Raw genomic sequence first — 27690 nt, forward strand, 5'->3', positions numbered from 1 at the left:
TCGTCAAGCTAGAAAACTGAGTCTTATCTCTTGGGCTCCCTTTCTCTGAGTCTCTTTGAGCCTTAGAAACTGCCAACAAACTCCCACAAATCTGCATATAAACAAACCCCCTCTCTCTCTGTGTAAACTTCAAACACGCCGACGGCTCCAATGGAGGGCCAGTCAAAAAAAGTCGGCCCGAGCCAGGAATGCTTTCCTCACAATCAGCCAGTCATTCCAAAAAATCCCGGGAGAGAGAGTTACTATGGAGATGCGTGGACAGCCAGGGCTTCCGGCAGGCCGTCTTTGTCTGCATGTGCCTGAAGGTGCATGCTGGGAGTGAAATCTGATATTGTCTTTGATTAAAGCATTGATTTATCTGCCGAGTGGAAGGATCTCTTTGAGCAAAGACAAAGATGGAGAGATGGAGGGATGAAGAGGAATGGCAGTCAAGGAAATTAACTCATATCAACATAAGTGGGGGATAATTTTGTACCTCCTATGAAGGTGCATGTCGCCTGGTCTTCTGTTAGGTCGACTGCTGAAAACCAGTGATCGCTGACCAGCTGTTCCTGAGAGTTGAAGCCAACGACAGCGGCTGAACCCGCTGGGCCTCTGGGTCGCACAGATGTGAGTAACTTGACTGAAATGGTTTCCCTGGTGATGGGAGATTCAGGTTCAGGGGCTGGTGAGGCCATCGCTGCTGGAAAACAGAGGATGAAATCACTGTGGGGATGAGATCACTGCATAAATCACACTTCCGTGACTGTGGAATAACATTTTTTTTAAAAAGCATTACGTTCAGAATTCTACTGTAAATAAGCTGACTTAGTTCCTGGGTTGACTTCACCAGAGAGGTATATAATAATGTGCCCTGTATTTGATTTATGGTCTGTTTTGAATAGCATGACATCCACTAAATCAACTGGAAAATCAGATGATAAGATGCCGGGACGTTTCCATGCAGAGAGAGGTCGTAAACTCTTCTGGGTCCTTTTTTTTAAAATTAGAACTCTCTGACTTTTTGATTAAGTCGTTATGACTAAATCAAATGATGTATGCTTCATGAACAAAGGTCATGTAAGTCTTTATAATCAGCTCTGGGCGTATAAAAGCATACAGATGACTGCAGACAGCAAATGAACTGAAAGACCACTGAAACCCAAATACTACTAGAGAAATAAAACCAGACTTTTTCCTATTTACTGAAGAATTTCACTCTGATTAGAGGTAAAGTAGTGGGTAGGGCTGGGCGATATATCGAGATGTTAATATATATCGATATATTTTCAAATACGATATGGTACCAGACAATATCGTTTATATCGATTAAAAAAAAAAAAAAAAAAAAAAACATTTTTTTTTTTTTTACATTTTTTTTTAATGATTTTGATATACCTTATTTTGTGACAAATTGACTTGAATGTTTTATTTGAGATTTACACAAATGTTTTGTTATTTGCACAACTGTCAACCTCAGTGGAAAAGTCTGCCTGTTACTGTCTACATTGTATTAATTGCACAGTGTATTTTAATGTAATTGTTATGCAGGAAAGGGATATTTGTTTTATTTTCTTCAAGAAGCATTTTTATTCTATATATGCAGGCAGTTTATTTTTATTTCATTTGTTTTATACATTTTGATATTGTGCAGACCTCTGTTAATAAAAGGTACCTGTGTGACATTTGGCACGAGGCTTTGTATTAAAACTGACTGTTTCTTTAAGGGTTTGCCTCAGAAAAAAATGAAGCTAACAGAGATGCTATGCTATAATGCTTTGGGGGAAACCCCAAAAACAGAAAAAATATCGAGATATATATCGAGTATCGCCATTTAGCTAGAAAATATCGAGATATGACTTTTGGTCCATATCGCCCAGCCCTAGTAGTGGGTATTACATACATCACATAACACTGAAATAAACTCCATAACTGCTAACAAGCTATTTGACTCGAAACCAAGACAGTCCAGAATCCACAATACTTAAGTTTTCAATTTTATGAGGTGAAAATTTGGGGAAAAAAACGCTTTTCTTTTTACAAAACATAAATAAATCCTCTATTTTATTCCCAAAATCTGTATCTTGTATTTCTCACCCTGAATCAACTCTGAGGGGCTCTGTTGCTGAGATGACTGGGTCTCAGAGGGAGGTTGGACGTTCTGGCCTTCACTCTCCTCTCTTGGGACGTGTGAGTTTCTCTCTTGAGTTTCTGGGTCCAGGTTCTGAGGAGAGGGCTGATCTGTAATAGTCCCAATCGGATCCCTTTCCCTTCGTCCCCCAGGACTCCCTGTCCTCGCCTCGACCCTCTCCTGGTCTGTCCTGTCAGATGTTTCCTCTTCTTCCTCTTGACCGAGGAAGGCTTGCGGGTCCCAGTCTACATCGGGGGAGTCCAACAGTGTTTCCAGCGTGTCTGTACGGATCAAAGGGGTGCGACCTGCCCGAGGGCCGACCCTGCGTCGGTCACGGTGGTGTCGCGATGGCCCCACTGCCTCGGCATCGGCGATGGCGATGTAAGAGAAAGTCAGCTCGAAGGAGTTCTGACGCGGGGTGCCCCACACGGACGGGGATGAAGCCAGCCCATCGTCGTCGTCCGGATCGCCAGTCTCCTCATCGTCCGACCACTCTCTGGCGGTTTGCAGCTCGTATATCTCCGACTCCTCATTTCCACCTGAATGGAGACAAAGAAAAAAGAAAAAGAAAATAAAAGAAGATCACTCAAATGTCCATAGAAAAAAAAACCAGAAAGCAGAACGAGTCTGGGCAGAGCAATAATCTCAACACTGAGCAGCTCATGTATTTAAAAGCTCTGCTGCAGCTGTGTGATAATAGTTCAGCACCGTGCCTGGAAAGCACTTTTGCTTTTGATAAATGGATTTGTCAGATGATCTCAGGGAGGAAAAATTAAATCTGCTATCTTAGGATTGAAACCTTCTTTGAAAAGACTAAAAGAAAGCTCTTATTCCAGAAGTATAACAGCACTTTCATCCTTACTTGTGGATCTTCATCATAGACTTTACAGGAGTTACACCACAGATGTATCCAAATGGATGGATGGAGAGTGTGAAGAGCTTCTTACCATCGGTGCACGGTGGCGTGGAGTCTGGGGTGGAAGCCACAGAGCCATATTCCTCTGGAAAAAGACAGTTTCCCATGCATCACATAGGTCATGATTGACAGCTTCATCACATTAGTCTAAACAGCGTTGCTCTCAGTTGTTCAGAACAGATGCACAACAACACAAAAGCCCTGAGAAACACTGAAAAACCATTACTGTCTTTACGATTATACCGTAGATCACTGAACCCTGAGTTATTCTGGCAGCAATAAACGGCCTTCATTACATTAGATAGCCTGCGTGACATTATAAAGTTGGAAAACCAGCCAGGCAGAGCCTGAATGCAGCATATTATCTTCTGCACGTATGTCAGCATAAGCAAATAGCCAGCTACTGCAATCTTTTTGTCCATGAGATGAACGGACATGAAATAAAACACGAATATAAAAGGACAAGAGAAGCGTTTTGTGGACAAATACTCCTGAGTGCAGAGCTTCCCGTGTGCAGCCAAACACACACCTGGAAGAAGAAAAAAAATCAATGCAAGATCATGACAACAAAACAAGCCCGCTTTTCTGCTGCAGCCATCTATTCAGCCATGTGTTTATCAAGGCGAGAAGCAGGAGAGGAAGAGAAGCTGAGCTAACGATGCTCATAGCAGGCAGTAGCCAAACACCCTGAGCTGGAATATGCATGACAGTGGTGTGGAGGGATGGAGCAGTGCAGAGCCACAGCACACAAACACAGATGGAGGCAAAACAAAAACAGACTCACGGCAGTGGGAGAATCCTAAAACCTGGCCCATACTCCATTAAGGCATTGCTGGGCCTGTCCAGTCTGGAAGCCCCCCCCCCTCCCTCCTCTACTGCCGGCACTCACGTCCTTTGCATTCACTCTCTTCCTCTTCCTCCTCCTCCTCCCTGCTCCTTGGTCGTCTGTTAAGCAGCTTCCTGCCTCTCCTGCCTCTGTGGCTCAGCAGCCCCGCCCTGCCTCGCTCCACCATCCTCCCATCTGCTCCCTCCCATCAGCATCTTGTAATTTGCATCGCTGTGACTGCAGTGAAAGGAGAGCACTCGACAGCAGAGGGCGAGGAGCACCGCTGCCTGTGTGAGCTTGTTGTTATCATCCATTCATAGACAATCGTCGCCTGCTTATCCTTAATCATGTGGTCTCTGGTCGGGCTCTCTTAGGAGCGCAATGTAAGACAGGAAATGATAATTCATTTATACTGTAAAATATCAGCATATACAAAAGATGCACTGAGAGGAATGCATTTCAGCGCACAACAACAAACTGAAGCCTCACTTCAAAACAAAACAAACCATCTTCTAAGACTGCTTCACCTGCCCCTAAATGCCATCTTCCAGCCATCTTCTATTATTTTCTGGTTATGAACAAATCTAACTAAACTTAATAATAAAAACCTCTGTATAAATAATTTAAGGAGTAGCTGGAGATACGGTCTGTTGAACAATGACTAAGTAGGGGGCAGTAGTGTCTAACTGTGAAACTGATATTTCTAGCAGGTGAAGCAATTGCTGGCATCTTTTCAGGCCATGCATCTATTTAAAGTCCTACTTTAGCAATTATCCTCCCTGCAAACAGACAATTCAGTGCTTTTGCCACAAAGAATAAGTAAATAAAACATTTTAATCGCAGTAAAACGTCTTGGGTATTATTCTACAACTTTTTCCTCATTAAAGGAGCTTGAGGCCGGATTGAGGCAGGATTTATGAAAAAAATTCGTAAACGTTTTAAGTTTTCTAGTAATAATGTCAGATGAAGCGTTCCAAACCAAAAAGAATGAGCCCTCTAGTGTATCTCTCCTTTGCCTGGAACAGGCTGTGTGCAGCAAAATGTGCTGCAATTCGGGCCCAAATTTCCCGCGCTGGGCTGCGGATGTGACGTCACATGACGCTGCATGCACGTTCTCCCCGTTCTCCCGTACCGGCTTCGCTGTTGGCTGCAGTACCCCCGGCGGCCGTCGTGGTGAAGAGTGGCGCTAGAGAGTCTCATTTCTTATAAGGAGCCTCAAGCTCCTTTAAGTGAATGGTGAATAACTGTTGGGTTTCCATTAGCAGGTGTGAAGGCCATTTCACCATACCATTGGTGTTTCTCCATGACCTGCCCTGCAATGAGAATTCATTTGCCAAAGCAGGTACCTGGCTCGAGTTACTTCAGTGCAGTCTTCTCTTCTCAATTATCACCAGAGTCGCTGTGCTTGCAAACACAGCAACCAGAAATGCAGCAACCATCTCAGTACCCTCCATGTTTACCTTGTGGCTTCAGTTTTCTGTTCATTTTATTCTTTTTTTACATTCATCTTTTCATTTTAATTGGCTACTGTCAAACAGGAAAAGTGCTGCATTACCACCACCCAGTGGTATGGAGTGGTAGTTTCCTTGGTCAGTGGATCCTACCAGGGTCAACATTAATGGAGACATGATGATTGACAGGACAGAGGAGGAGGAATACTGTTACACACACATACATTGTACATTGTATGCCCGGGTGGGTTGGTCGGCCTTGTCCACTCGCAGGCTCAACCACTGGTACATTTTCGTCTACAAGGCTATACTTGGTCTGATTCCAATATATTTACAGTCATACATTGACCGTAAAGAATCAGGAGGTTACCATCTACGCTCTCAGGAGCGTCTGCTACTATCTGTCCCTAGAGTGCATACTGAGCTGGGAAAGAAGGCCTTCAGGTATGCTGCGCCCTCCTCCTGGAACCAGCTGCAAAACACCTTGAATCTCAGAGAACTGGTCTCACATAATGCTTTTAAATCGCTCCTGACAGATCTTGAAATGTCCAATTCTGCCTGCAAATGCTATGAGTAATGTCAACAGTGTTTTGTGTTTTGTTATGTGTCGTGTCATATGTCATGTTACTGTGTTGCTGCCTGTCTTGGCCAGGACCCTCTTGTAAAAGAGATTTTTAATCTCAACGAGTTTTTGTTTCCTGGTGAAATAAAGGTTAAATAAAATAAAAAAAATAAAAAACACACTGTTACAGTTTAGTTTTAACCTGTACTCCAGCTACCACAAACCCGCCTTATGAATATTATTATCAGGGTTACCACAGATGGGCAGGTGGGTGTTGACCTGTTTCCTCAGTGTCCGTGACTCTGATCCTGGGATAATGAAACCGTTCATGTTTGTAATAGAAAGAGACATTAAATGCAGCTTTATGAAAATAAGGCTGCATTTAAGTAGAAGGATCGAAACGGTAATATTTTTTCATTACTTTATTACTATATTACAAATGCAACAGCAATGGATAACTAACTTGCCAATCTTATGACCTGGTAAATTGATGCTAATGTAAACTGAGCTTTTTTCTTTTTTTAAAGAGATGTTGCAGGCCTATCATCGTTTTGGGTCTTTTTGAAGCTGTTCTGATGATTTTTTTCAGGCTTGTTTAAATTTTTTGACTGTAAATGATGCTGAACTATATCATTTCAAGTCCTTTTAGTTCATGTGATCCTCAGTCTCTCTTCTTGCGTTCAAACTCAGAACAAATAAAAACACCTTTTGACAAACAGGTCTGATGGCAGCCAGATAACACAACTGCTATTAGAAAGACTGAAACTTTTTTCTGGACTTTGGATAAGAGATCTGAAACAAAAGTGGAAGATTTAGACCAGTCATAAGATAAAAAACACACATAGAGAGGGCTGGAGGGCTCAAATTACCAGAATGTTTTTATGGACGCCCACATACAGAAACTAATAGTTAGAACAATCAGACTGACTCTGGACTTTGTTGACGGTGCCAGAGGAGCCACCTCCATATCAACGTGGGGAAGACCAAAGATTTGGTGGTTGACTTCCGCAGGCGCAGCCACTCCTCCCCATCCCCATCCCCGGTGAACATTCAGAGTACGGACAATGAGGTAGTGGACTCTTACAGGTACCTGGGTCACTCCACACCGATGCAGTCTACAAGCAAGGACAGAGCAGGCTGTACCTGTTGAGGAGACTATGGTCTTTGGGAGTGAGGGGGGGGAACTCCTGAGGTTTTTTTCTTTTGACTCTGTGGTGGCATTGGCCATCTTCCATAGAACGGTCTGCTGCAGCATTTCAACTGCTGACAGGAAGACACTGGACAGGCTGATCAGAAATGCCAGCTCAGTCCTGGGAAGCCCCATGGACTGGTGGGAGGAAGGAGGATGTTAGCTAAGTTAAAAGCCCTCCTGGAAAGGGTCTCTCACCCCATGCACACGTTGACAGCACTGTGTAGCTCCTTCAGCGGCAGACTGCACCATCCCAAGTGTGTGAAGGAATGCTACGGCAGGTCCTTCCTGCTGCTGTTAGACTTTACAACCAGCACTGCTCGGAGCAACAAAATACACCAAATACAACTGTGCAATCTAAACTACATGTCCAACATTCCCAAGTGTAATACACGGGTCAAACAATGTGTGAATAATTCTTACAGTGTATAGTTTATTTCTATATTTATAATATACTTAAAATGTGTACAGTTTAATGTACAGTCTGTTCCTTTTTATACCATGCCTCTCTGTTTTTATTCTGTTCTCACAAGTGCTCTTGCTTTCTGCTATGCCCGTTGCTACTATTCTATACCTGTTCATTGATTGGTGACTTTTGTGTGTTTTAAATTGCAACATGCATTTAAAATATTTGTGGTATTCAATAATATCATATGCATGTTTTCATTTACACATCCTCAACTGCAATTTAAAATGAATATTTCTGCATTTCTCCTCATTTCTTTGTTTCTCTTCTCTCTCTTTCTCTTTTAATTTATTACATCAGTTGTAACTCATGACTTTATAGAAACAAAAGTATTCAACAAAAGTATTTAAATAGAAATCACAGTAAATACAGATATTTAAATTGTATAAGACGGTTGCAGAGTTTATTGTCATGGATTGTGCTTTTGTGTTTAGAAATATGAACCCGTTAGCCGTTCCTGCTCAACAGAACCTGATGATAAAGTATAAAGAATCAACCTGTGGCAAGTAAGAGCAGACCAGATATCCAGTAAATGATGTATACTACATTAAAATTGAAGATCCTCTACACATCCTCTGATGATATCATAAAAACAGCGATATATTTACGTAATTGCAATGTTAAATAGTATAATCACACAATCTGAAATAAAAAAGTGGCTGAAAAACTATTCAAATGGGTAATTTGTATAACAACATATAATATACATAATATATAATATATTATCAGCACATCAATGATGATGATGTATTTAATCGATCACCGATTCAGCATGTTTATTACCGTAGAAAAATATCATATTGATTTATTGTGTCTAATGATTAAACAATCTGATGTTTTACAGTTTGAATATGAATTCATTTAAAAAAAAAAAACAGACAGAGTTGCCACACTACTGCTCTTAGGGCCTGATGTACTAAGATCCTAAATAAAGAGTTCTAAATTGCGTGTGCACTGAAAAAGTTTGCGCGTGCTGTTTGTGTGTGTTTTGCGGGTGATCAACTAAGATTGCGTGCGCAATTGATAACAGGAGCAAACAGCAGTATTTAACCGCGTCTTACGGTTTGCGGCGCAAACTTTGCGCCATGGAGAGTCTGGATGGAAAGCAGGATATAGTTGCAAGCGCAAAATGAAATTTGACGAGTTGGAGTTAGAGATATTAGTGGAAGAGGCAAATTGTTGTGCCGTATTCATCAAAAATGAATGTGCCTCCTGTGGCAACCTTTTGCTGAATAATACTCGATTTAACATTCAAATAAAATATTTCTCCTTTTGCATGTGGAGATTAGCACCTTCCTTTCGAACGTATTAAATACAGACGCAATCACAATCCACGCAAAAACTTTCAGGCTTGGTAAATCTCATTGCGTGTGGTAAATGGACCAATTTGCATCTTCCCCTCCCAGTATTTAGCGATTTCTGGCGGGTACGCCCCATATTGATTATTCATCAGGGCAAAAGTACTAAATGAATTGCGTGTGCAATTTTGCACATTTGAGAGACGCAGTCCTCTTTGCACGCTGTTAGTAGATCAGCTGGCACTTTGGTTTGCGGGTGCTGTCAAGTTTGCACACGTTTTTACACACGCAAACCTTTAGTAAATCAAGCCCTTAATGTACAGAAAGAAAACTACAGGTTCAAAGCAGCAACAGAGAAACAAGAAAGTCTTGCCTCTCAGAACAAAAATATAACATTTATAGTCTGATAAACTTGTTTGAAGGGAACATTTAACACAAAAGATGCCGAATGAAAATAAAGGGGTCTTTCCTTAACAAGTCAGCACAACATCAAATTGATTAATCAGGCTACGTGCATCAGACAAAGTGTCCCTGTGCAAACACGTAAGACTTAGAGTGGGATTTCTCTGCGTTGCGTAAAATACCCTGCTCATAATCCATGCACGCGTGAAGACTCAGGTTATTAGTGCTGCTTGCTGACCAGGTGATTATCCAGAAGCGTTACACAGAGGGAGGTAGAGAAGGACAAGGCCAGTGGCAGTGGGAGGGGCAGAGAGGAGGGATAAAACATCACAAACAGATTAGCCAATAGAAAAACAGGACAACCAGAGCAAGTGGAACGAAGAGAGGGAGGAAGACGTGTGGATTAGTGTGAAGGAGAGAAAAAACACTCTGAAGTTTCACTTTGGAAGGATCAAAGAATGATGATTTTGCTACAAGCCAGTTCGAGGATGAACAAATAATCTGGATATTTGTTATTGGTGTTTTGTTTTATACAAAACCAGCTGTTTTTTTATTTCACAGGATCTTTAAGTCTCTTGTTGTTTACCTGTTTGGGCTGGCACAGCTTAACTGTTGCCCTGGACCTGTTGAGGAAAACACACAGCCGGAGGAGGGGCAGCAGGAGGAGACGGGCCGCCGCCAGGTCGAGCAGGAAGCTTGAGCACAGGCTCCGCGGCGTGATGAGGACGGCCAGGCGCGCCAGCAATGTGGAGGTGCCGTCCTTCCTCCGGCAGCTGGTCAAAGAGACGGAGAAGATGGTCACATTCTTTTTCAAAGGAGGATCCAGAGACTCGGGGTCTGCGGACGACGACAACTTAGATGACGACGCAATGCCGAGCCCCTACCTGCAGCGTCCCAACTTGGAGAAGAACGTGTCAGAGGGAGGATCCCAAGCGGGGCTGAACTATGCTGTGGCCAGCATGCAAGGATGGAGGGCTCAGATGGAGGACGCCCACACCTGCATGCCCCAGCTGAGGGGAGATCTGGAGGACTGGGCTTACTTTGCTGTTTTTGATGGACACGCAGGCATCACCGTGGCACAATACTGCTCCAGAAACCTCCTGGACCACGTCCTGGCAACAGGTAGTGCATATAAAACACTCGGGTTTAACATAACTTAGCATTTGTCACCTTGAAGGTGAATTGTGAACTTCAAATGCATAACCTGTAGTAGGGCTGGGCGATATGGACCAAAAGTCATATCTCGATATTTTCTAGCTAAATGGCGATACTCGATATATATCTCGATATTTTTTCTGTGCCTTAATTGGGGTTTCCCCCAAAGCATTATAGCATAGCATCTCTGTTAGCTTCATTTTTTTCTGAGGCAAACCCTTAAAAAAACAGTCAGTTTTAATACAAAGCCTCGTGCCAAATGTCACACAGGTAAATTTTTTAACAGAGGTCTGCACAATATCAAAATGTATAAAACAAATGAAATAAAAATAAACTGCCTGCATATATAGAATAAAAATGCTTCTTGAATAAAATAAAACAAATATCCCTTTCCTGCACAACAATTAAATTAAAATACACTGTACAATAGAAGGCAGACTTTTCAACTGAGGTTGATAGTTGTGCAAATAACAAAACATTTGTGCAAATCTCAAATAAAACATTCAAGTCAATTTGTCACAAATGAAGCTATATCAAAATCATTAAATTTTTTTTTTTTTTTTTTAATTGATATAAACGATATTGTCTCGTACCATATCGCGTTTGAAAATATATCAATATATATTAAAATCTCGATATATCGCCCAGCCCTGACCTGTAGGCTGCTTTGGACCAGAGAATCCAAAGACCGTAGAACAACTTTGGTGTCTGAAAAATTGTTTTTTATTTCAGGAAAAGATGTTGCACTTATTGCATGTAAAAATGAACAGCTGCAATAAATGTGGAAAAACAAACGCAGGGGTGTTATGGTTCATATGATAAACCATTATGTCCCTGAATTACCTGTGTAATTTAATCATGTTAAAACCAGTTCTTGTTTCCAAAAGGTGGGATCAAATCAAACGAGGAGCCCGAGCAGGTGAAGGATGGGATCCGTGAAGGCTTCCTCGACATTGACCGTCATATGCACAAACTGTCCCGCCAGGACAACTGGGACAGAAGCGGCTCCACAGCAGCAGGCGTCATGATCTCGCCGCGCTACATTTACTTCATAAACTGCGGGGACTCGCGTACCTTCCTCTGCCATAACGGGCAGGTGGCGTTCTACACCGAGGACCACAAGCCGTCCAACCCCAGGGAGAAGGAGAGGATCCAGAACGCAGGAGGATCGGTGACCCTGCAAAGAATCAACGGATCTCTGGCCGTTTCAAGGGCGCTGGGAGACTTTGACTTCAAGGAGGTGGACTGGAGGCCGCAGACGGAGCAGCTGGTGTCACCGGAGCCAGAGGTGTATGAGATGGAGAGGACGCCTGAAGACGAGTTCCTCATTCTGGCATGCGATGGGGTGTGGGACGCCGTTGGGAATGAGGAACTTTGCGCCTTTGTGCGCAGCCGTCTGCAGGTGTGCGACGACCTGAGAGAGATTTGCGCACAAGTGATTGACCTCTGCCTGTATAAGGTGAGAAGTCAGGTCATAACAATATCCTTAAACAAGTCACCGGTGCAGTGGGGAACACCAGCGCGTCAGTCTTTGACTTTTGGGATGTGCAAACTTGCTTGAGTAATGTTTTTTTAAAGCTGCAACACTGAGAAGACTAAAACGCTGGTAAACACTGCGTGTATCCCAGTTTCAGCACCCGGTCTGTTCCTGAACACCTGCTTACATACTGTACGTTGGATTTTCCAACATGGGACATGATGTTACAGCAGGTGGATTTATGAATGGGCAGGTTCACATTAGAGAAGGGGGAGTGGTGGGCTGAGTCTCCATGTTAAGCTTAGACACCGGTGTGGTTATGTAAGTAGATTTCACCTTCTGGTCTTCTTAACACTTTTAGTAAACACTGACCAACCCTTGCCCCGTTCTATAAATAAATGGTATTAGGGCATCTTGGGACATTAGATCGGAGAGAAGAAAATCTGCACACGGCTGGGATTAACACTGAATGTGAGTGTGTCGATGAGAGCTCAGCATGACGGATTGATGCTCACCAGCTCAGAGTCTTTATCCTGACCACCGTGTGATGCTATTTATTTCATGTAGAAAGGCTTACATGCCCGCTGAATGTCTTCTTGGTTACGTTGCAATCTAACATTCATCTTATAAAGCCATTTATTGCTCTTACATGATTCTAAAGGATCATAAGACAATAATAATTTAATATGTAATAATCCACTTTATCAACCAAAATACTTCTACAATCCAGTCATTTCCTGAATTCACAGGCAGCGCTCAGATAAATTACCCCAGTGTAAAAATATTGTTTTGGAAGTCCTAAAGTTCAAAATTATACTTTAGTTTTGTTGATCGTATTATGAAATTAACAAACTAGGAGCTATAGGTATACATGTGCTCCATTAAGTGTTGTGGAGGAAAAGGAATATAAGCATACATTTTTTAAATTAGAAGCAGACTCTAAAAGTGTAGGCCCTACTTGTGCAAATGTTATTTAGTTACACAGTACTGCAGTCTCTGCTGTTTGCATTAAAGGCTCCCTGTCTCCCCCTGCAGGGCAGCCTGGATAACATCAGCATCATCATCGTGTGCTTCCCTGGCGCCCCCCAGGTGTCTCAGGAGGCGCTGCAGCAGGAGGCAGAGCTGGAGCAACAGATCGATATGAAAGTGGAAGGTGATTTACCGTTCATGAGCTACTTTAATCTCACCCACCAACATTACCAATCATTGGGCTGCTATTATCTTCCTATTATAAAACTGTTTCCCTTCACAGAAATCATCCAGATGATGAGATCCAGAGATGAAGACCCTGACCTCCTCTATGTCATCAAGTTCCTTGCAGCAGAAGAGATCCCAGGCCTCCCCCCAGGAGGAGGCATCACTAGCAAGTCAGTGAATTCTTTGTGCAACAACTAACAGACAAAATTTTTTTTTGAGTGATCAAAGCAGAACTGTAACTTACTTGCTGAATTGTCACCATTTCTCTCTTTGCAGGCGAGACTGCATCATCTCTGCATATCAGAAACACGTTATGCCCCCCAGGACTCAGGAGCCTATGGTGAGTGACATGAAAAGCTTGTCATCATAGCAGCATGTCATTGGAAAAGCATTTGCTGGTGTAGATATGTCAGATCAAAAGGTGGTGAGAACGGTTACTAGGTGCATTCAAAGGAAGTGTCACTCATGGCACGGATTAAACCATAAATCTAGTGTCAGAGTTTCAAGCCACCACACCTGCCTTTACTTTTCATATTACATTTGTAATGTTTAAAAATATATACATGTTGTATTTCTCTGAAGCTTGAAAGACAACATTTCACGGCCATAAAATTCTATTAGCGACTAGGTTGAGTTAGATGGTGAACATACTGCAGGTCTGCCGGCACTAAGTCTTGTTTTGTCTTGTGACATCTCAGGACATTGAAGGATCAGAAGAGGATTCATGATAACAGTCAACACCATGTTCACCATCTCCATGGAGACCAAGATGCTTGAACAAGAAGCTTTCCATTTTAGATGAGCAATAAACTGAGAGGATGATTCTTTAAGTGTATCATGTATGGCCTCAGGTATTTGCTTTTTGGTCCATTAAAGTTAAGTTAAATCAATCCTCCATGTTCTTATGGGACTGTGTCTTCCTGAATTTACTGTGTAATACAAGTTATTTTGAGCAGATTTTAAAAAATATTTTGAGTAGAATTACGCAAAATCCAGACAGCATCATAAGAAGGAAACATCCTTGACAATGTTTTAACCAAGATAAGCATGCCATTTTCGTTGTGTACAATATTATAGTGGGAAAAAAAGAAAGTACTTTAGCATTTTAGCAAAAACATTTTAGCACTAATGAAAAGATTTCAGCTCTCAGAACACCTCTACCATGTGTTGTGCAACAATAGGGGGGGTGCTTGTTATTATATGTTGAACAACTATTATGTTATAGTTATTAAAGGTTTAGGGTTAATATTTGTCTGATCACAAGTATTAATAACATAAATAAATGATCAATATAAATTATTCAAAACACCCCTAATTATAAGGAATTCATAACTACACATCACAATGTCAAAGAATTATGTTGCTCAGCAAGCTGCATGTCAATCAATGTTAGCTATGCTCCTAGCGCCTTCAGCCAAACCCCACCGAAATATCTGCAAAGCTGCCATCAGATACTCATAGCGGGATAACCTTTTAATATGTCGATTTGATGACGAAATCAAAAATGACCATCGCGTCAGCCGATACTGGTTTCTTAAAAGCGGCAGTTTGCTCCGCTGAACACAACAGCATGTCCTTTATGGATGAGGAACTGATAACGGCTCGCCATTGGCTGAATCGACTGTCAATCAATCTTATTAGAAATAAATGTTATAAAAACCTTCCTGGCGTGGTGCAAAAAAATTCACCCCCCCTCAGGGTTATCATGGAAACTAAACGATTGAGACCAAAACTTTTTTTTTTAACCAGGTTGTAAATATGTTCGTTAGGCTCTTAAGTCGGACCTTTTAACATGGGAGTCAATGGAGATTGAGTCGCTTTTGGAGACAGCCAACCATCAGTCAGTCGAGGAACTGCAACAACATTTAGTTCCACGAGCGTCACGGGGGAATTAGGATGGTTGACGCTTGGTTCATACAGGTTGTGTGATGCGTAAACATGTCAGATATTGATTGAGTGATTGAGTCTGTTGTGTTTCAAATGGTGGACAAGAATTCACCACATCTGACGAAAACAACGGAAATCAGAGGCCTGACGGCCAAGAGTGGATGTGTGTGTAGATCAGTAGGAAGGGATAAGAGAAAGTGAGAAGAGAATAAAACACTATAAAAACTTCCCACACAGTTTTCCACACAGAGACGCACCAATGTGAACCCAACTTCACATGTGCTCTCTGGTAATTCAACACAATAGTTTGTCTGCTGACCCGGAGGCCACAGTTTCAGACCATAGTTCCAGACCCCTCGTTTTTTGTAACAGTGCCATCTACTGGATGGCTGTAAAACTGCAACTGCAGTTCTAGATGCCCAAACACTACAAAATCCCAACAAAACTAAAGAGTTGAGTTACATCTTTGTGCCTCACTACACTGGAATATGTGTGATACAGACTATTGTATATATCTATATATAGCATTGACACGTGCACTTGAGCTGACAGCAGGAAAGTCTGGTAGTTTTGAGTTCTCCAACCTTTATTTCTGTTGTGTTTTTTATGTTTTGGTTGTGTTTTCCAAATTACAGGTGGATGCTATTGTGGGGAAAGGAGTTTGTTCAGGAAGGGAGCTTTTTGTTTGTTTGTTTAAAAGAAGATGGAGCAGGTCTGGAAGATGCCACTTATGTCTCCAATCATGAGCTTGAAAGTCGAGTGAGGCTGCACGAAAAAAGTAAGGTTTTCGTGATAACAGGCACAAATCAATACATAGAATAACGTGAGGGTTTCAGAAAATACCGTGAGACCAGGTTGCATGCTCATTATAGCCGAGCCTCGGCTGCTGCGCATCAGTGTGGACCCCTGCTGGGTTTTGGGGTCCTAGCCCAATGAGAGGCCACTGCCTTATCACCTAAAGGCTGAGTTATGGTTCTGCGTCAAAACGACGCCGTGCCTACGGCGTAGGGTAGGCGTCGACGCGTACCACACGCCGTCACTGACGCCGTCACTGACGCCGTCACTGTAATTGTAACTACGCGTCGAGGCGACGCAGACCAAACGCAGACAAGAGGGCTGTGATTGGTTCACTTGGTAGCAACGTATTTCCGTTTTCCGGTTTGAAGCAGTCGTGAACTTTCAGTGCTCTTTTCTTCGTGTATGTGTGATTTTTTTTTTTTGTTTTGGTTTTTTGCACAATAGTTGTCTTTATCTCTTTCATTCACTGTGACCGGAAAAGTCGGATAAACCATTCAGGAAAAGATTGCAAATTAGCGGTCACGGCAGGTACTGCACCGCAGCAAAATGGAGTGACGGAGAAGTCCGAAGGGTTCACGACGGCGTCACGATGACGGCGTGGGCACGGCGTCGATTTGACGCAGAACCATAATTCAGGCTTTAGTGTCATAAACAGAGCAAAGCCTGCTGGGGTTTTAAATTATTTAGAGGGTTTCTTTGTCTCAAACCATGTGGTCGAGCTATGCTGTTGATGTTAGGCCTTTCTTTGTTTTAATGCAGGGCTGCAGCCCAACACTTATCTGGGATTTTATTTCTGTTACATGTGCTATTGTTTCTTCATAGCATGATTTACTAAAGGGTAGGAGATGCCATTTTCAAAGCTTTAGAGATATCCAGACTTTAAAAGCAAAATGTTTTAATCAGACACATCAGATCTTTTATGTCAGAATGTTTTTGTTATGGATCTATGCATAAACCAGACATTTCACCACAAATGGTGAACTAGAAACTAGAAAAAAACAAAAACATTTGATTTCTGCAAATGTGATATGGAACAGGCCTGTTAAATGTAGTGCGGTTGTGAATATCAAATCTTTATACCACATTTGTGTAGCCACACCAGCACAGTACATGCACCAAACCAAAAGCTACAATGGTCCATGTCACCTATATCGGCAGAAAGTGGTGTTATAAGCTATGTCAACGAGTGTCTACCAGGCGCTAAACACTCCAACTTCTGCTGAGCACAGAGCTGAGCACTGTCTTGATTTCTGAGCACAGCTTCTGAATAAAGACCTAACGGAGCGTGCGCATTCGTAGTTTATAGAGAATTTACTAACAGACCACTGTGATCCAGCACTTCGGTTCTGTGTATTTAATGTGCCATTGAAATGTGTTTTTTTCCCCTTCTAGCTCTGATATACCTACATTACTTTGTTTGATATATGTGTAGCTATTAACATTACTAGTCATTTTGACCACCGCAACTCATAATCAACAGGGCAATTATTCAATAATGTTTAAAAACAGTTAAACTCCACTAAGACACTGATCGATGTCTACTACGAGCAACAAGCTTCTGTCTATGGCAGATTATTGACATAACTATATTCAATGATATACAAAACAAAAAGATCTGAAGCTCTTTATTCTAAAGAAACACATTGTTTAAAATAAAATGGTATGTTCCTTTTCAAAAAAAGGACATTGCTTTACTATGTACTCGGTGCTTCTTGTGACAGAGCGTACTATGTCCCCGTTAAGAAAAATAGTTTACACAATCCTGTCAAGGAACAAAGATAATATGGATAGCAAAGACTTGTTAAAGCAACATCATGAATGCTGTATACCATAAAAGAGTGCGGGTGAAACGCAAAAGGAGAGAAAAACTGCAGGAGCGTGCCTCAGAAAGAGATGGGGGGTCAGATAGGAGCCATACGAGATGTTTCCGTGAATTACCACTTGTAGCACATTAAATGTGTGCTCTCTAGCGGGGGGGGGGGGAGATGTGTTATGTCACAAGCTGTGCCATGACCCACTTTATTCTGCTGCAGACGTGTTTCCCAACAACAGACGTGCAGAGCTCAACTCAGCCAGCAACAAAAAACAAAACCTTCAATCTTTAGTCGAGTCATCTCATGGACCTTTTTTTTTTTTAAACAAAACAAAAGTACAAATTTTATATTTTCAGTTTTCAGTTTCACTAAATTTAGAAAATTTCAACAAACCTAGAAAATGATAGCACTAACACACTCAACATAATCTGGGAGTGAATCAAAGATTGAAATTCTCGCAAAACAAGACTACAACATTAATCACTTGATTGACTGCTGGCATGCAAAGTTGCCGTGGCTGGGTATGAAAGGAGCACCCACCAAAGGTTTACACTGGGTCCTATCATCTTCTGCCAAACTCATCATTCTTTCTGATATGAAAATGCAAAGGACTTGATTACTCTAACATCTGCTTGTTACTTTAAAAATATTCCAGGAGTCTGGGAAAACATACTGTAAATCACAAGCCTGGAAATCACAGCTGGATGTGTGTCTTCTTCGGGTGGTCAGGTGGCACTGCATGAGAGACTGGCACGCCATTGTAATCAATACCGATGCCTGAGCTCAGGAATCCTCTAAAAGACCGTTTTTGCTGAACAGTCTTGGCTAACGCATCCAGAAGTACATCCTGAAGCTATTACACAAAGTGGAAACCATGTACAGTATCTGTTCTACCCAAAAAATGTTACTCAATCTTGTAGACGGGTATTTTGAAATCAGGTGAGTCCACAATTACATTTTCTTTAAGAAAAAAATTATTTATGTTGGGGTTTTTTTTTTCAATCAGTTCAAGTCAATTCAATCAAATAATAATTATTTATCCCCCGAAGATAAATTATAAGTACGGTATTCAGAAACTAGTCAACTCTGCTCAAAGAACCATTGTAGTATATTAGTCTTCTCCCTGTTTCATTTCTCCTGTATTTGAGTCCATGCTGTTTTCAGTGGAAGTTTAGATCAGCATCTGTTATGGTATGGTACGGTACACGGAGCCCTTTCCAGCAGTCATGGGTTCATCAGAATGTGTTGCAGTGGTGTGCTGAAGCTCAACACCTCTATATTAATTGTTTGCTCGGAGCCTTTATTGGACGGGGCCTCCTTCTCACCTCGTCAACCCTGACAAGACAGACCGCTCAAATACTCAACTCAGGACAGACCCGCTCAGCTGTGAACACTATAACCAGAGAGAACGAAGTGGTGGAGATAGAAGAAACGGACTTCAAGGGAGCAGAACACGTAAGTAACGGCTGAGCGTGTGTTGTTTGAATAAGTAAAACTGGTACGAAACCTTTGAACCTGAGGTGAGCAGATGGATTATTGTATCATGTTTGTCTTTAAATTACCTCCAAGAGACATTATTTACCAACTGGTAAGTGACTGTAAATACTGATGTACTGTAGTACTAAAACGGATGCTAAAGCATTCTTGTCTTTTTACATTTGCAAAGTAAAGCAAGGTTACGTGGAGACAGACATGTAATGTTACAAGACAACTAAGCCTAAAGAGAAACAACCAATCATAAGGGAAAAAAAACTTTTGATTCCTAAAAGCTGTGTTTTGTTGCTACTATTACAAACTTTGACTTCATTGTACAACACTGTCATTTCTCTCGCAAAATTAAAACATATAATCTATTAATTTTTTTTCTTATATTTTTATCATAGATTTTCTTCCCATTTTTATCCCCCAGTGCTCCTACCTAAGTAAGTCCTGGGCATTGCTCATCCTCTACCAACCCCAGGAGGCCCTGCACTGAGCTCAAGTCTCCTTACTTGAGGAGTGAGCAGGCCGCTTCTTTTCACCAGACAGGGTAGTCTACTAATTTTACAAAAGTTAATATAGTTTAAGAGTAATTTTCTTTATTTACATAAATAACTGTTGGTTAGTATGAGAATAAGGGATCAAGACTTTGGACAGTTGTCGCTGCAGGGATCTGGAGGACGTAAATATCACCCTTCCTTTCACACAGGATGGCTCAGTGTTTCCTACGATAAAGAAGAAAAAGGAAACACTGAACCTGTTCACTTCTGTATCTGAAATAATTCAACCAACTCATTTCAAGGCCGATGAGATCACAAAGAAGAAAAGGAGGCTTAATCAACCCATGCTTTTCTTTAAATGATTTAGAAATCATTACCATTACTCGGCTTATTTGGCTGAAGCTTAAATTAAATTAAGCTGAAACAATAAAAGTTTTTTGCATCTGCAACTTAAGCTTGGTAAACAGAGCCAAGTTGTAGTATTTTACTGACAAATATATGCTTGCACTGGTTAACTCTGACTACAGAAGTTCTGTTTTTGGTTCCAAGTGGAGTTTAAAACGCAAATGCTGTAAAGTGTGTCTCAAATTTGTCTCAAATTTGTCTCAAATCTGTTGTGCCTGCTCACTTTATATGTTTCACCACGGGAAGTGGGAAACGTCCTCTCGATTCCTTGTATGTCTTGACATGTGAAGAATTGACAATAAAGCTACTTTGACTTTTGGTCACTTTAATTGGTATAAGAGACCTACATTGCACTGTGCCAGTATTGGATGTGTAGGGAAGCTTTAGATGGCTCCAAAGGCTTAAACGAGAGACACATTGACACTTGGCGCTTTTTACCAAGGTTTTACATCAGTGTACAGTACAGACCAAAAGTTTGGACACACTTTCTCATTAAAATGGGGAAGTGTGTCCAAACTTTTGGTCTGTTACTGAAGGTTCAGGGGAACTGCTCAGCCAGGAAGTGGCTTATGCCATATGGAGGTAGATTTGTGTCTTAATTATTAAGATTGCTTCAATCAAAAAATATATTTTCAATCAAAGAAAAAAAGTGGTTGAATGCAAAAAATATATTTGAGACACAAAAAAATGCATTTGAACACTGTTTTTCTTTGATTGGAAATGTTTTCTTTGATAGAAGTGAAGTTTTTTTTGTTTGAAGCAACTTTTTTGATTGAAGTAGTGTTTTTTGTGTTTGGGCCATATTATGGGTAGGACATTTGTGTCTTTATCATTTAATTAAAAAAGAAGTTGCTTCAAAAAGAAAAAAATATTTTCGATAAAAAAAATAAATCACTTCAATAAAAAAACTTTTTTTCAATCAAAGAAAAAGTGTCTTTTTTGATTAAATGCATTTTGTTGAGCCTCAAATATTTTTTGCATTCAAACACTTTCTTTCTTTGATTGAAATCTTTTTTTTTTTATTGAAGTGATTTTTTTTTTTAATTGAAAATATATTTTTTGATTGAAGCAACCTTTTTTTGATTGAATAATTAAGACACAAATCTACCTCCATATGGCATCAGCCACTTCCTGGCTGAGCAGTTCCCCTGAACCTACAGTACAGACCAAAAGTTTGGACACACTTCCCCATTTTAATGAGAAAGTGTGTTTTTTTTAATTGAATAATTAAGACACAAATCTACCTCCGTAACTGCTCAGCCAGGAAGTGGCTGATGTCAGGGATGGAAACGTTGGTGTAAAACAGGAAAGGGAAGGTCATGTCGTCCATGTGAGGTCAAAGTGAGTGAAGAGACCTCCACAACCCGCAGAGCAGCTCCTGCTTCACGGCCTGTCCCCCCACACCCGCAGACATGCCCCTGAACGCGGGCCACCCCGGCTACGGCAGCGTGCCGGGCACCGGGCCGCCGGGCACCGGCTCCTCGGACCTGGCGGCCCCGCTGCTCCTCCCGGAGCCGGAGCCGCTTCGTCAATGGAGACCCCTGAGCAGGGACGAGCTGGAGGCCGCGGCGGGGGGCCCCGGCTGGAGGAAGGCGCGCTGCTACCTGGTGGGGGTGTTCTGGCTCACCTGGCTGCTCCTCCTGGCCGCGTCCATCGCCATCATCGGCCTGAGCCCGCGGCCGGTCCCCGCGGAGCTGCAGTGGTGGCAGAGGGCGCTGTTCTCCCAGCTGCAGCCCGACCTGGAGCCCCGGGCCGGGGACGGAGTCAGCGGTGAGAGAGAGGGACACAGTTTTTTTTTTTTTTTTTACCAGGTTATTCCCATTGAGATCGAGGATCTATCTTTTTCAAGGGAGACCTGACCAAAAATGGCAGCCTTAAAAGTTACAGACAAAACAACAACAGAAATAAGGACAATGCAAAATACATCACAAAACAGTGCCAGTAAATAAGTTACAATACTTATAGTTTAGTTTATTTTCGGTCATGACACAAAAAAAATAAAAAATAAAAAACCAAGAATAAAACTGACAACAAGAAAACGTTCAATTGTTCAAAGAAAAAAAGTTTCCAGTATACAAATAAACAAATAACATCTAGACCGAAAAAGGGGTAGGCTGAAGCAAAGCTTATTATTTGCCTACCCTCAAAAAGATTAATTGAATTAATACAATAAAAGCAAAAAGTAAGAGAAAGACTGCCCGTAAAACAAATTGCCTCTGTAGGGATAACAAACATTCCTCAAAAAATAAAAAGGATTTTTTAAATAAAGGTGCAGTCTACATGTTACCTTCATCCTTAAAAAATCAAAGCAAATCACCAATTAAATAAATACCCAAATCAACATCAAGCCACTCATTAATTTAATATAAGGAAATCATCCTTCTTTTCAATGTTTTTTTAAGGACAAGTACCAATAGAGTCATTTAAAAATGCATTTGTAAGAGCTTTAAAATCAGACTGACACTGATATTTTTAGCTTCAGGTCTTTTTTGCGGCTATTCCAAGCAAGTGGGGCAGAACAGCTGAAGGCTTTCTTCCCTAGATTGGTCCTTGCACTTGATACGGACAGCAGGATAGCATCATTTGACAGTGTTGGGCAAGCTACTTGGAAAGTGTAGTGAGCTAAGCTACTAGTTACTCTAATATTAAATGAAGCTTAACTACATCAATTTGATCATAGGCTATAACTACTGATGGCTTTCAAATTGATCAGAGAACAAATGTAAAATGGAAGTTTACCTAATATAGCTTTGTATATGAACAAGTACCAATGACTAAGCCAGGAGGTTACATCTGAGTATAGGGTTGCCAACTCCCTGTAAAATAAATAAGGAACACCTCATCTGCAGGGCCGGCCAACCCGATTGCCTTCACCGTTCCTGGCGTGGTGAGTTTTTTTAGCCCCTTTTTTGTGAGTGAAACGATTTTTTAGAAAGAAAGCAGAACATTCTGTAATAGTGTACATTTTTAGTGCAATAACAAAATTGCAAACAGAAAGTCTGTATAAATCTTGTAAACATATTTGTGCCTCAAAGGCCATGACTGTAGGCTACAGTTGTAGTAAAACAGAAAAAAATAACTTGTGAACTCAACAGCTCAATGCCATTTTCCATTGGCTTTTTTTGACTCTCACAGTAATACGGGACAAAGTGCGTCCCTTTTCAGCTCAATACGGGACGATTCCGATTTTCAAGGGACGGTTGGCAACCCTACATCTGAGGGAAAAGCTTATATGTGACTTTAAAACTCAGGAGAATTGAAATTTAATCAGTACAGATATAGTTTAAAACGAAGAGCCGCTGACGTTTGTCTGTCCGTCTTCCCCCTGGTGGTGATAGGCGGTAGTACACTCTGGAGAAACTAATATCTAAAGCCAGCGTGAAGTCTGACTCACTAAATTCAGCTTTTGTTGAAACCACTTCCACTCGATGTTTATGTATTTCAGTGCTGTTGTATTTTATATCTTCATATTTAGACAAACATTTTTTTCTTCTCCATAAACACGAATAAATGTCAAAGTTCAGCTGTACCACCAACCACATCCTGGAAAGTGACCACAAACTAAACACATTTCTTGGATCACTGCACTCAGTAAAACAGGAGTCAGATACGTTTTTGAATAACTACATTTATAAATAGTTTTTATTTAGATAATCCAACACTTTAAGACTTGAAAAAAACAGTGAACGTGGCCATGTGAATACTTATGTTTGACATGATGGATTAATTAAAAACAACCTAATAGGTCAGAGAGAAAATATGCTTTAAAATATGCCACACAATTATTTCTCCTCAGGCATTGTGTATTATGAAGTACAAGTATTTAAATGCCCATAATATTAACATAAATTGTAACTTAAAAGAGTAACAGTGAAAAGAAAATGGTGAAGAGATGAGTTAGTAACGCTGTTTCTTTTCTCTCAAGCGGCGTGTGACCACTTCGGGTACATCAGGTCTTTGGGTATAGGGTCTGTTATCCTGAAGGGTGTGTTTCATAAGAGGCCGTCTCCCTCAAACATCACAGCCACCATGGAAAACTTGGAAACACTGGCTCAGATCCAGCATCTGCTCATAGAGGGTAACAAAGCAGGTGAGCAGTATGTTTTTCCTTCCTTAAGTCGGTCTGCGTGCTGCTTCGCTCTGCATTCAATTAATTTTTGATCCTGCAGATCTCAGAATGCTGTTAGACTTTTGTAACGTGGACCTGATGAGGATTCAGGAAGTTGCAGGTAACGCGGACGAGCCATCAAACCACTCGGCTACTGTGCAGGTAAAATCCACCCTCAGCTTTGGGTCAGTTCAATTTAGATCTTATTTAGATTTTTTTTTTTTTTTTTGATTCCCCCACAGCATACATTAAGGTTCTGGCTGGAGCGTGGTGTAGCAGGGTTTGTCATATGCGACACAGATGCAGCATATTCAGAAGAGGTAAGCACACTGATAGGGTTGAAATGTTGCTACAATCAAGTGTTTCCTTCAGCTGAATTAATTTTAATTGTATGAATATTTCAGATCTTGTTAGAATGGAGAAGCATCCTTGAGGAGTTCAGCGCCGAGGGGGAGGAGAGGTCGCGTTTCACTTTCAAATGCTAGTAGAAGCTGTTTTGCAGAGTAAATTCTGTGTCTAAACTTGTCTGAAAATGGTTTGTTTCCAGGATCGTGGTTGTGAAACAGACGGCAGATGTCCTGCGTCCCCTGAACGTCTCCAGCCGCAGCAATGATACGCTGATGAACATGGTCATGAGGTCCATTTTGCCGTACTCGCACCACAGTCTGTCTGCTTGGGAAGCGGCTGTTGCCATCGAGACACAGCTGCAAACAGTACAGGAGGACGTGTGGACGAGCTGGACTGTAAGACAGCTGTGTATAAAGCCCTCTCTCAGTTGTTTGGGTGATTAGAAAGATAATCAATACTGTTTCTGTGTGAACTTTGGGTATTAGTCAGTTCTTAATTTTCTTCAAAAAGGAGCATGCAATCCTAATAAATCTGACTCTTCATGATGTCATTTCACATCTGGAAATGCCATCAAATCATGGATCTTTTTATTCAACTTTCTCCTCCTACTAATGTTTGGACCAATTATCTTTATGATCATGAGAAGGCTCAATATAATAATAATTTAATTATCAGTAAACCTGACTTGATTTTTCACTTATACACTTTACTATGAAAGTCAAATGTCCATCACAGTCCACCAGCCTGACATCTTTAGTTTCACTCCTGCAGGTTGAAGGTGAAGCAGTTCATGAGCTGCAAAGGTTACTCCTGGTGCTGACGATGACTCTTCCAGGATCGCCCGTCATCCAGTTTGATGACGAGATTGATCAAACACAGGTAAAGGCTCATTTGAGACCGTATCACCAGTCAATCTCTGTAAAAGCTGATGATGTACAGTAAGATATCTTTCCTCTACACAGAAGTCTCTGAGGAGAAGCGCATCACACAGCGACAGAGATGAGCCTTTAGACAGAGTGAGTCACCCCATAATACATCTCCAAGTCAAGTAAAATTTTAGCATAATCTTTGTTTCTCAGTTGTCTCTACTGTCCCACTCCAGGACAAGAAGAAGACGAAACGTTCAGCTACTGCTCTGTTTACCACCCTCAGCCACTCCAAAGCCAGTGAAGAAGCTCTCCAGTTTGGTAGCTTCACTTTCCTCCCCTTCAACACCTCCTCAAACTTTTCCTCTTCCTCCAACTCCACTTCCCCCCCTTCGTTATCTCCTCCCATCCTGGCTTTCCTGCGTTCCTGGGGCTGCGTCCAGTTCCTTGTCCTGCTCAACGTCGGGCCCGAGTCCCAGCCCCTGGATCCTGCGTGGGCCCTGGGCCTGCCTGAAACTGGGGTGGTTGTGGCCGGCACTGGGATGAACCGCTGGGGTTCCACGTCTCTCCTCACGCTCACACTCCAGCCCCACGAAGCCATCGTGGTCAAACTGTTCAAGACGGGAAGCTATTCGTAGAGTTTCGATGTTGAATTTAGAAGGATGTGAGCTTTTCTTTCAATAAATACCAGATTTTAAATAATAATAATTCTGATTATGTGTGAATAAAAAGATTCTGTGTGGCATATTTTCCTGCCTAATTTTCCCTTTTCAGTCCTGCAAGTACGTCAGTTTTAGATCAGCCTATTTACAGGAGTTAGTGTTTGAAAACCACTTGAAAGGGCTCATCTACTGTAGCATCTCTGGACTATGTAGTATGTATTTGTTGATTATACAAAAGTTTTTTGATAAAGTACAAAGAAATATGCTAAGTAAATATAAAAAAAAGATGTTACAAAGAGTGATGAAGCTCTTATTTAACTTCTGAATTTGTACTGAATGCGATACTTATTCTAAGGGTGAAACAGAATATTCACACATCGCAAAAAACCCAACAATTTGATACCACTGCAAATCCATTTCAGGTGTTTTGTTGATGTGAAAATTCACTAGACTGCTGTAAGTCAATATTATTGGCTGCTTAGAAAACAAAGTGTCTGAGCCATATTGATTATATCTGAATTTGAAAAGTTAGTGCTTCAAATCACTTGTGAAATGTTTGGTTGAGCATGAATGAGTTTGCACGTTCTCTGTTACACCAACACCAAATACATGCCTGTGAAGGTCATTGATCATTCGAAATGGACGGTTTGTTTTGTTTTGTTTTATTTAGGATCCCTATTAGCATTAGCAACAGCATTAGCTATTCTTCCTGGGGTCCGACATACACAAATTAACACTATACATAACAGACATACATTATACATGACAAACAAAACAATTATAGACACGACTCCCTCAGTCATAAACAATACAGAGGATAACTAAATCACCATCATTCTCAGACATAAATACATAGAAATGAAATCAAATAAAAAACCTTCATAACCAATACCTGCCTGAAATGACCTTATCTTAGAATTCTTTGACCACTTTTCACCTTTATTATGATAGGGTTTACACTACCTATAATTCTATTCAACCTTCACTCTGTTCCTTCTAAATGTCAAATCAACATTCATTACATTTTAAAAGATATTGTTTCAACTGAAACTTAAACCAATCTTGCATGAGAAATATGAACTGGTATAGAGTTCCAGCCAACCACGGCTCTGTGAAAAAAAGTTCTCTGAATCAGAGAAACCTGTTCTCACCCTTGGTAGTAGGAACCTCCTTTCTGATGTGATTCTTGTATTGTAACCATGGTGAGCAAAATGATAATAGAATCTGTCATACAGTTGTTTCTCTGAAAATTTAACAAAGTATACGTAGACCTTTGTCTTATAGATAACCAGCCTAGATTCTTATGCATGCTGGACACACTAGACCTATAAGGACAATAGAGCACAACGTGCAGCTTTATTTTGTGTCACTTGTCATTTCTTCACATTTTTAACTGAAGTATTGGACCAAACTACAAAACAATAATCCAGTTGCGACAAAACCAAAGCATTCAAAACCTGTCTCCTAACATCTAGAGATAAAAATAAGGAGATTCTTCTCACTAATGACACGCCTCTTCTCTCCATGACAGATTATGATCTAAAATTACACCCAACACCTTTGTCTCATAAACCTGTTCAACAGAAATATTATTTACATTCAATGTCAGTATTAGTTCAGGTTTAAATTGATACTTATGAATGAATGAATGAATGAAAAACTTTATTTCGAACATGCTAAAAAATATATATTTAAACCAAAGAACAATAGTTAAATAATAATCATGATAAATACAGTATAATACAAATCATAACAATCATAAACAAAAACATGC

The 27690-nt window shown here is 41.0% G+C and overlaps 3 protein-coding genes across 3 annotated transcripts; 2 read left to right on the forward strand and 1 right to left on the reverse strand.

Annotated features, from left to right (window-relative positions):
• Positions 1-354: 354 nt before the first annotated feature.
• On the reverse strand, positions 355-4065 carry LOC133442529 (reticulon-2-like). The gene is made up of 5 exons (XM_061720535.1): positions 3811-4065; positions 3058-3111; positions 2077-2649; positions 476-682; positions 355-377 (listed from the first exon to the last, which is right to left on the reverse strand). Exons 1-5 carry the CDS (start codon positions 3839-3841, stop codon positions 355-357), a joined length of 888 nt encoding a protein of 295 aa, XP_061576519.1. The 5' UTR covers positions 3842-4065.
• A 5469-nt stretch (positions 4066-9534) lies between these two features.
• Positions 9535-13939, forward strand: ppm1na (protein phosphatase, Mg2+/Mn2+ dependent, 1Na (putative)). Its single transcript, XM_061719394.1, has 6 exons — positions 9535-10342; positions 11263-11834; positions 12888-13005; positions 13105-13219; positions 13326-13389; positions 13748-13939. The coding sequence occupies exons 1-6, from the start codon at positions 9940-9942 to the stop codon at positions 13775-13777; spliced, it is 1302 nt and encodes a 433-aa protein (XP_061575378.1). The 5' UTR covers positions 9535-9939; the 3' UTR covers positions 13778-13939.
• Positions 13940-18716: 4777 nt separating this feature from the next.
• On the forward strand, positions 18717-26297 carry si:dkey-202g17.3 (amino acid transporter heavy chain SLC3A2). The gene is made up of 10 exons (XM_061720346.1): positions 18717-19003; positions 21343-21702; positions 23858-24022; positions 24102-24202; positions 24283-24360; positions 24445-24500; positions 24588-24783; positions 25160-25267; positions 25351-25404; positions 25491-26297. Exons 2-10 carry the CDS (start codon positions 21345-21347, stop codon positions 25890-25892), a joined length of 1518 nt encoding a protein of 505 aa, XP_061576330.1. The 5' UTR covers positions 18717-19003; positions 21343-21344; the 3' UTR covers positions 25893-26297.
• The last annotated feature ends 1393 nt before the right edge of the window (positions 26298-27690 follow it).

This window comes from Cololabis saira, chromosome 4, assembly GCF_033807715.1.
Source record: "Cololabis saira isolate AMF1-May2022 chromosome 4, fColSai1.1, whole genome shotgun sequence".
NCBI classification, from domain to species: Eukaryota; Metazoa; Chordata; class Actinopteri; order Beloniformes; family Belonidae; genus Cololabis; species Cololabis saira.

Bases quoted from the DNA above. Each gene is read 5' to 3' on its own strand.
- LOC133442529 (XM_061720535.1), bottom strand. From the start codon at position 3,841: ATGGGCCAGGTTTTAGGATTCTCCCACTGCC. The intron at 2,650-3,057 runs GTAAGAAGCTCT...GTCTCCATTCAG, and splicing joins CACGCCACCGTGCACCGATG to GTGGAAATGAGGAGTCGGAG. The intron at 378-475 runs GTACAAAATTAT...CTTTGCTCAAAG, and splicing joins GACATGCACCTTCATAGGAG to AGATCCTTCCACTCGGCAGA.
- ppm1na (XM_061719394.1), top strand. From the start codon at position 9,940: ATGAGGACGGCCAGGCGCGCCAGCAATGTGGAGGTGCCGTCCTTCCTC. The intron at 10,343-11,262 runs GTAGTGCATATA...TGTTTCCAAAAG, and splicing joins GGACCACGTCCTGGCAACAG to GTGGGATCAAATCAAACGAG. The intron at 13,006-13,104 runs GTGATTTACCGT...TTCCCTTCACAG, and splicing joins GATCGATATGAAAGTGGAAG to AAATCATCCAGATGATGAGA.
- si:dkey-202g17.3 (XM_061720346.1), top strand. From the start codon at position 21,345: ATGCCCCTGAACGCGGGCCACCCCGGCTACGGCAGCGTGCCGGGCACC. The intron at 21,703-23,857 runs GTGAGAGAGAGG...TTTTCTCTCAAG, and splicing joins GGCCGGGGACGGAGTCAGCG to CGGCGTGTGACCACTTCGGG. The intron at 25,405-25,490 runs GTGAGTCACCCC...GTCCCACTCCAG, and splicing joins GAGATGAGCCTTTAGACAGA to GACAAGAAGAAGACGAAACG.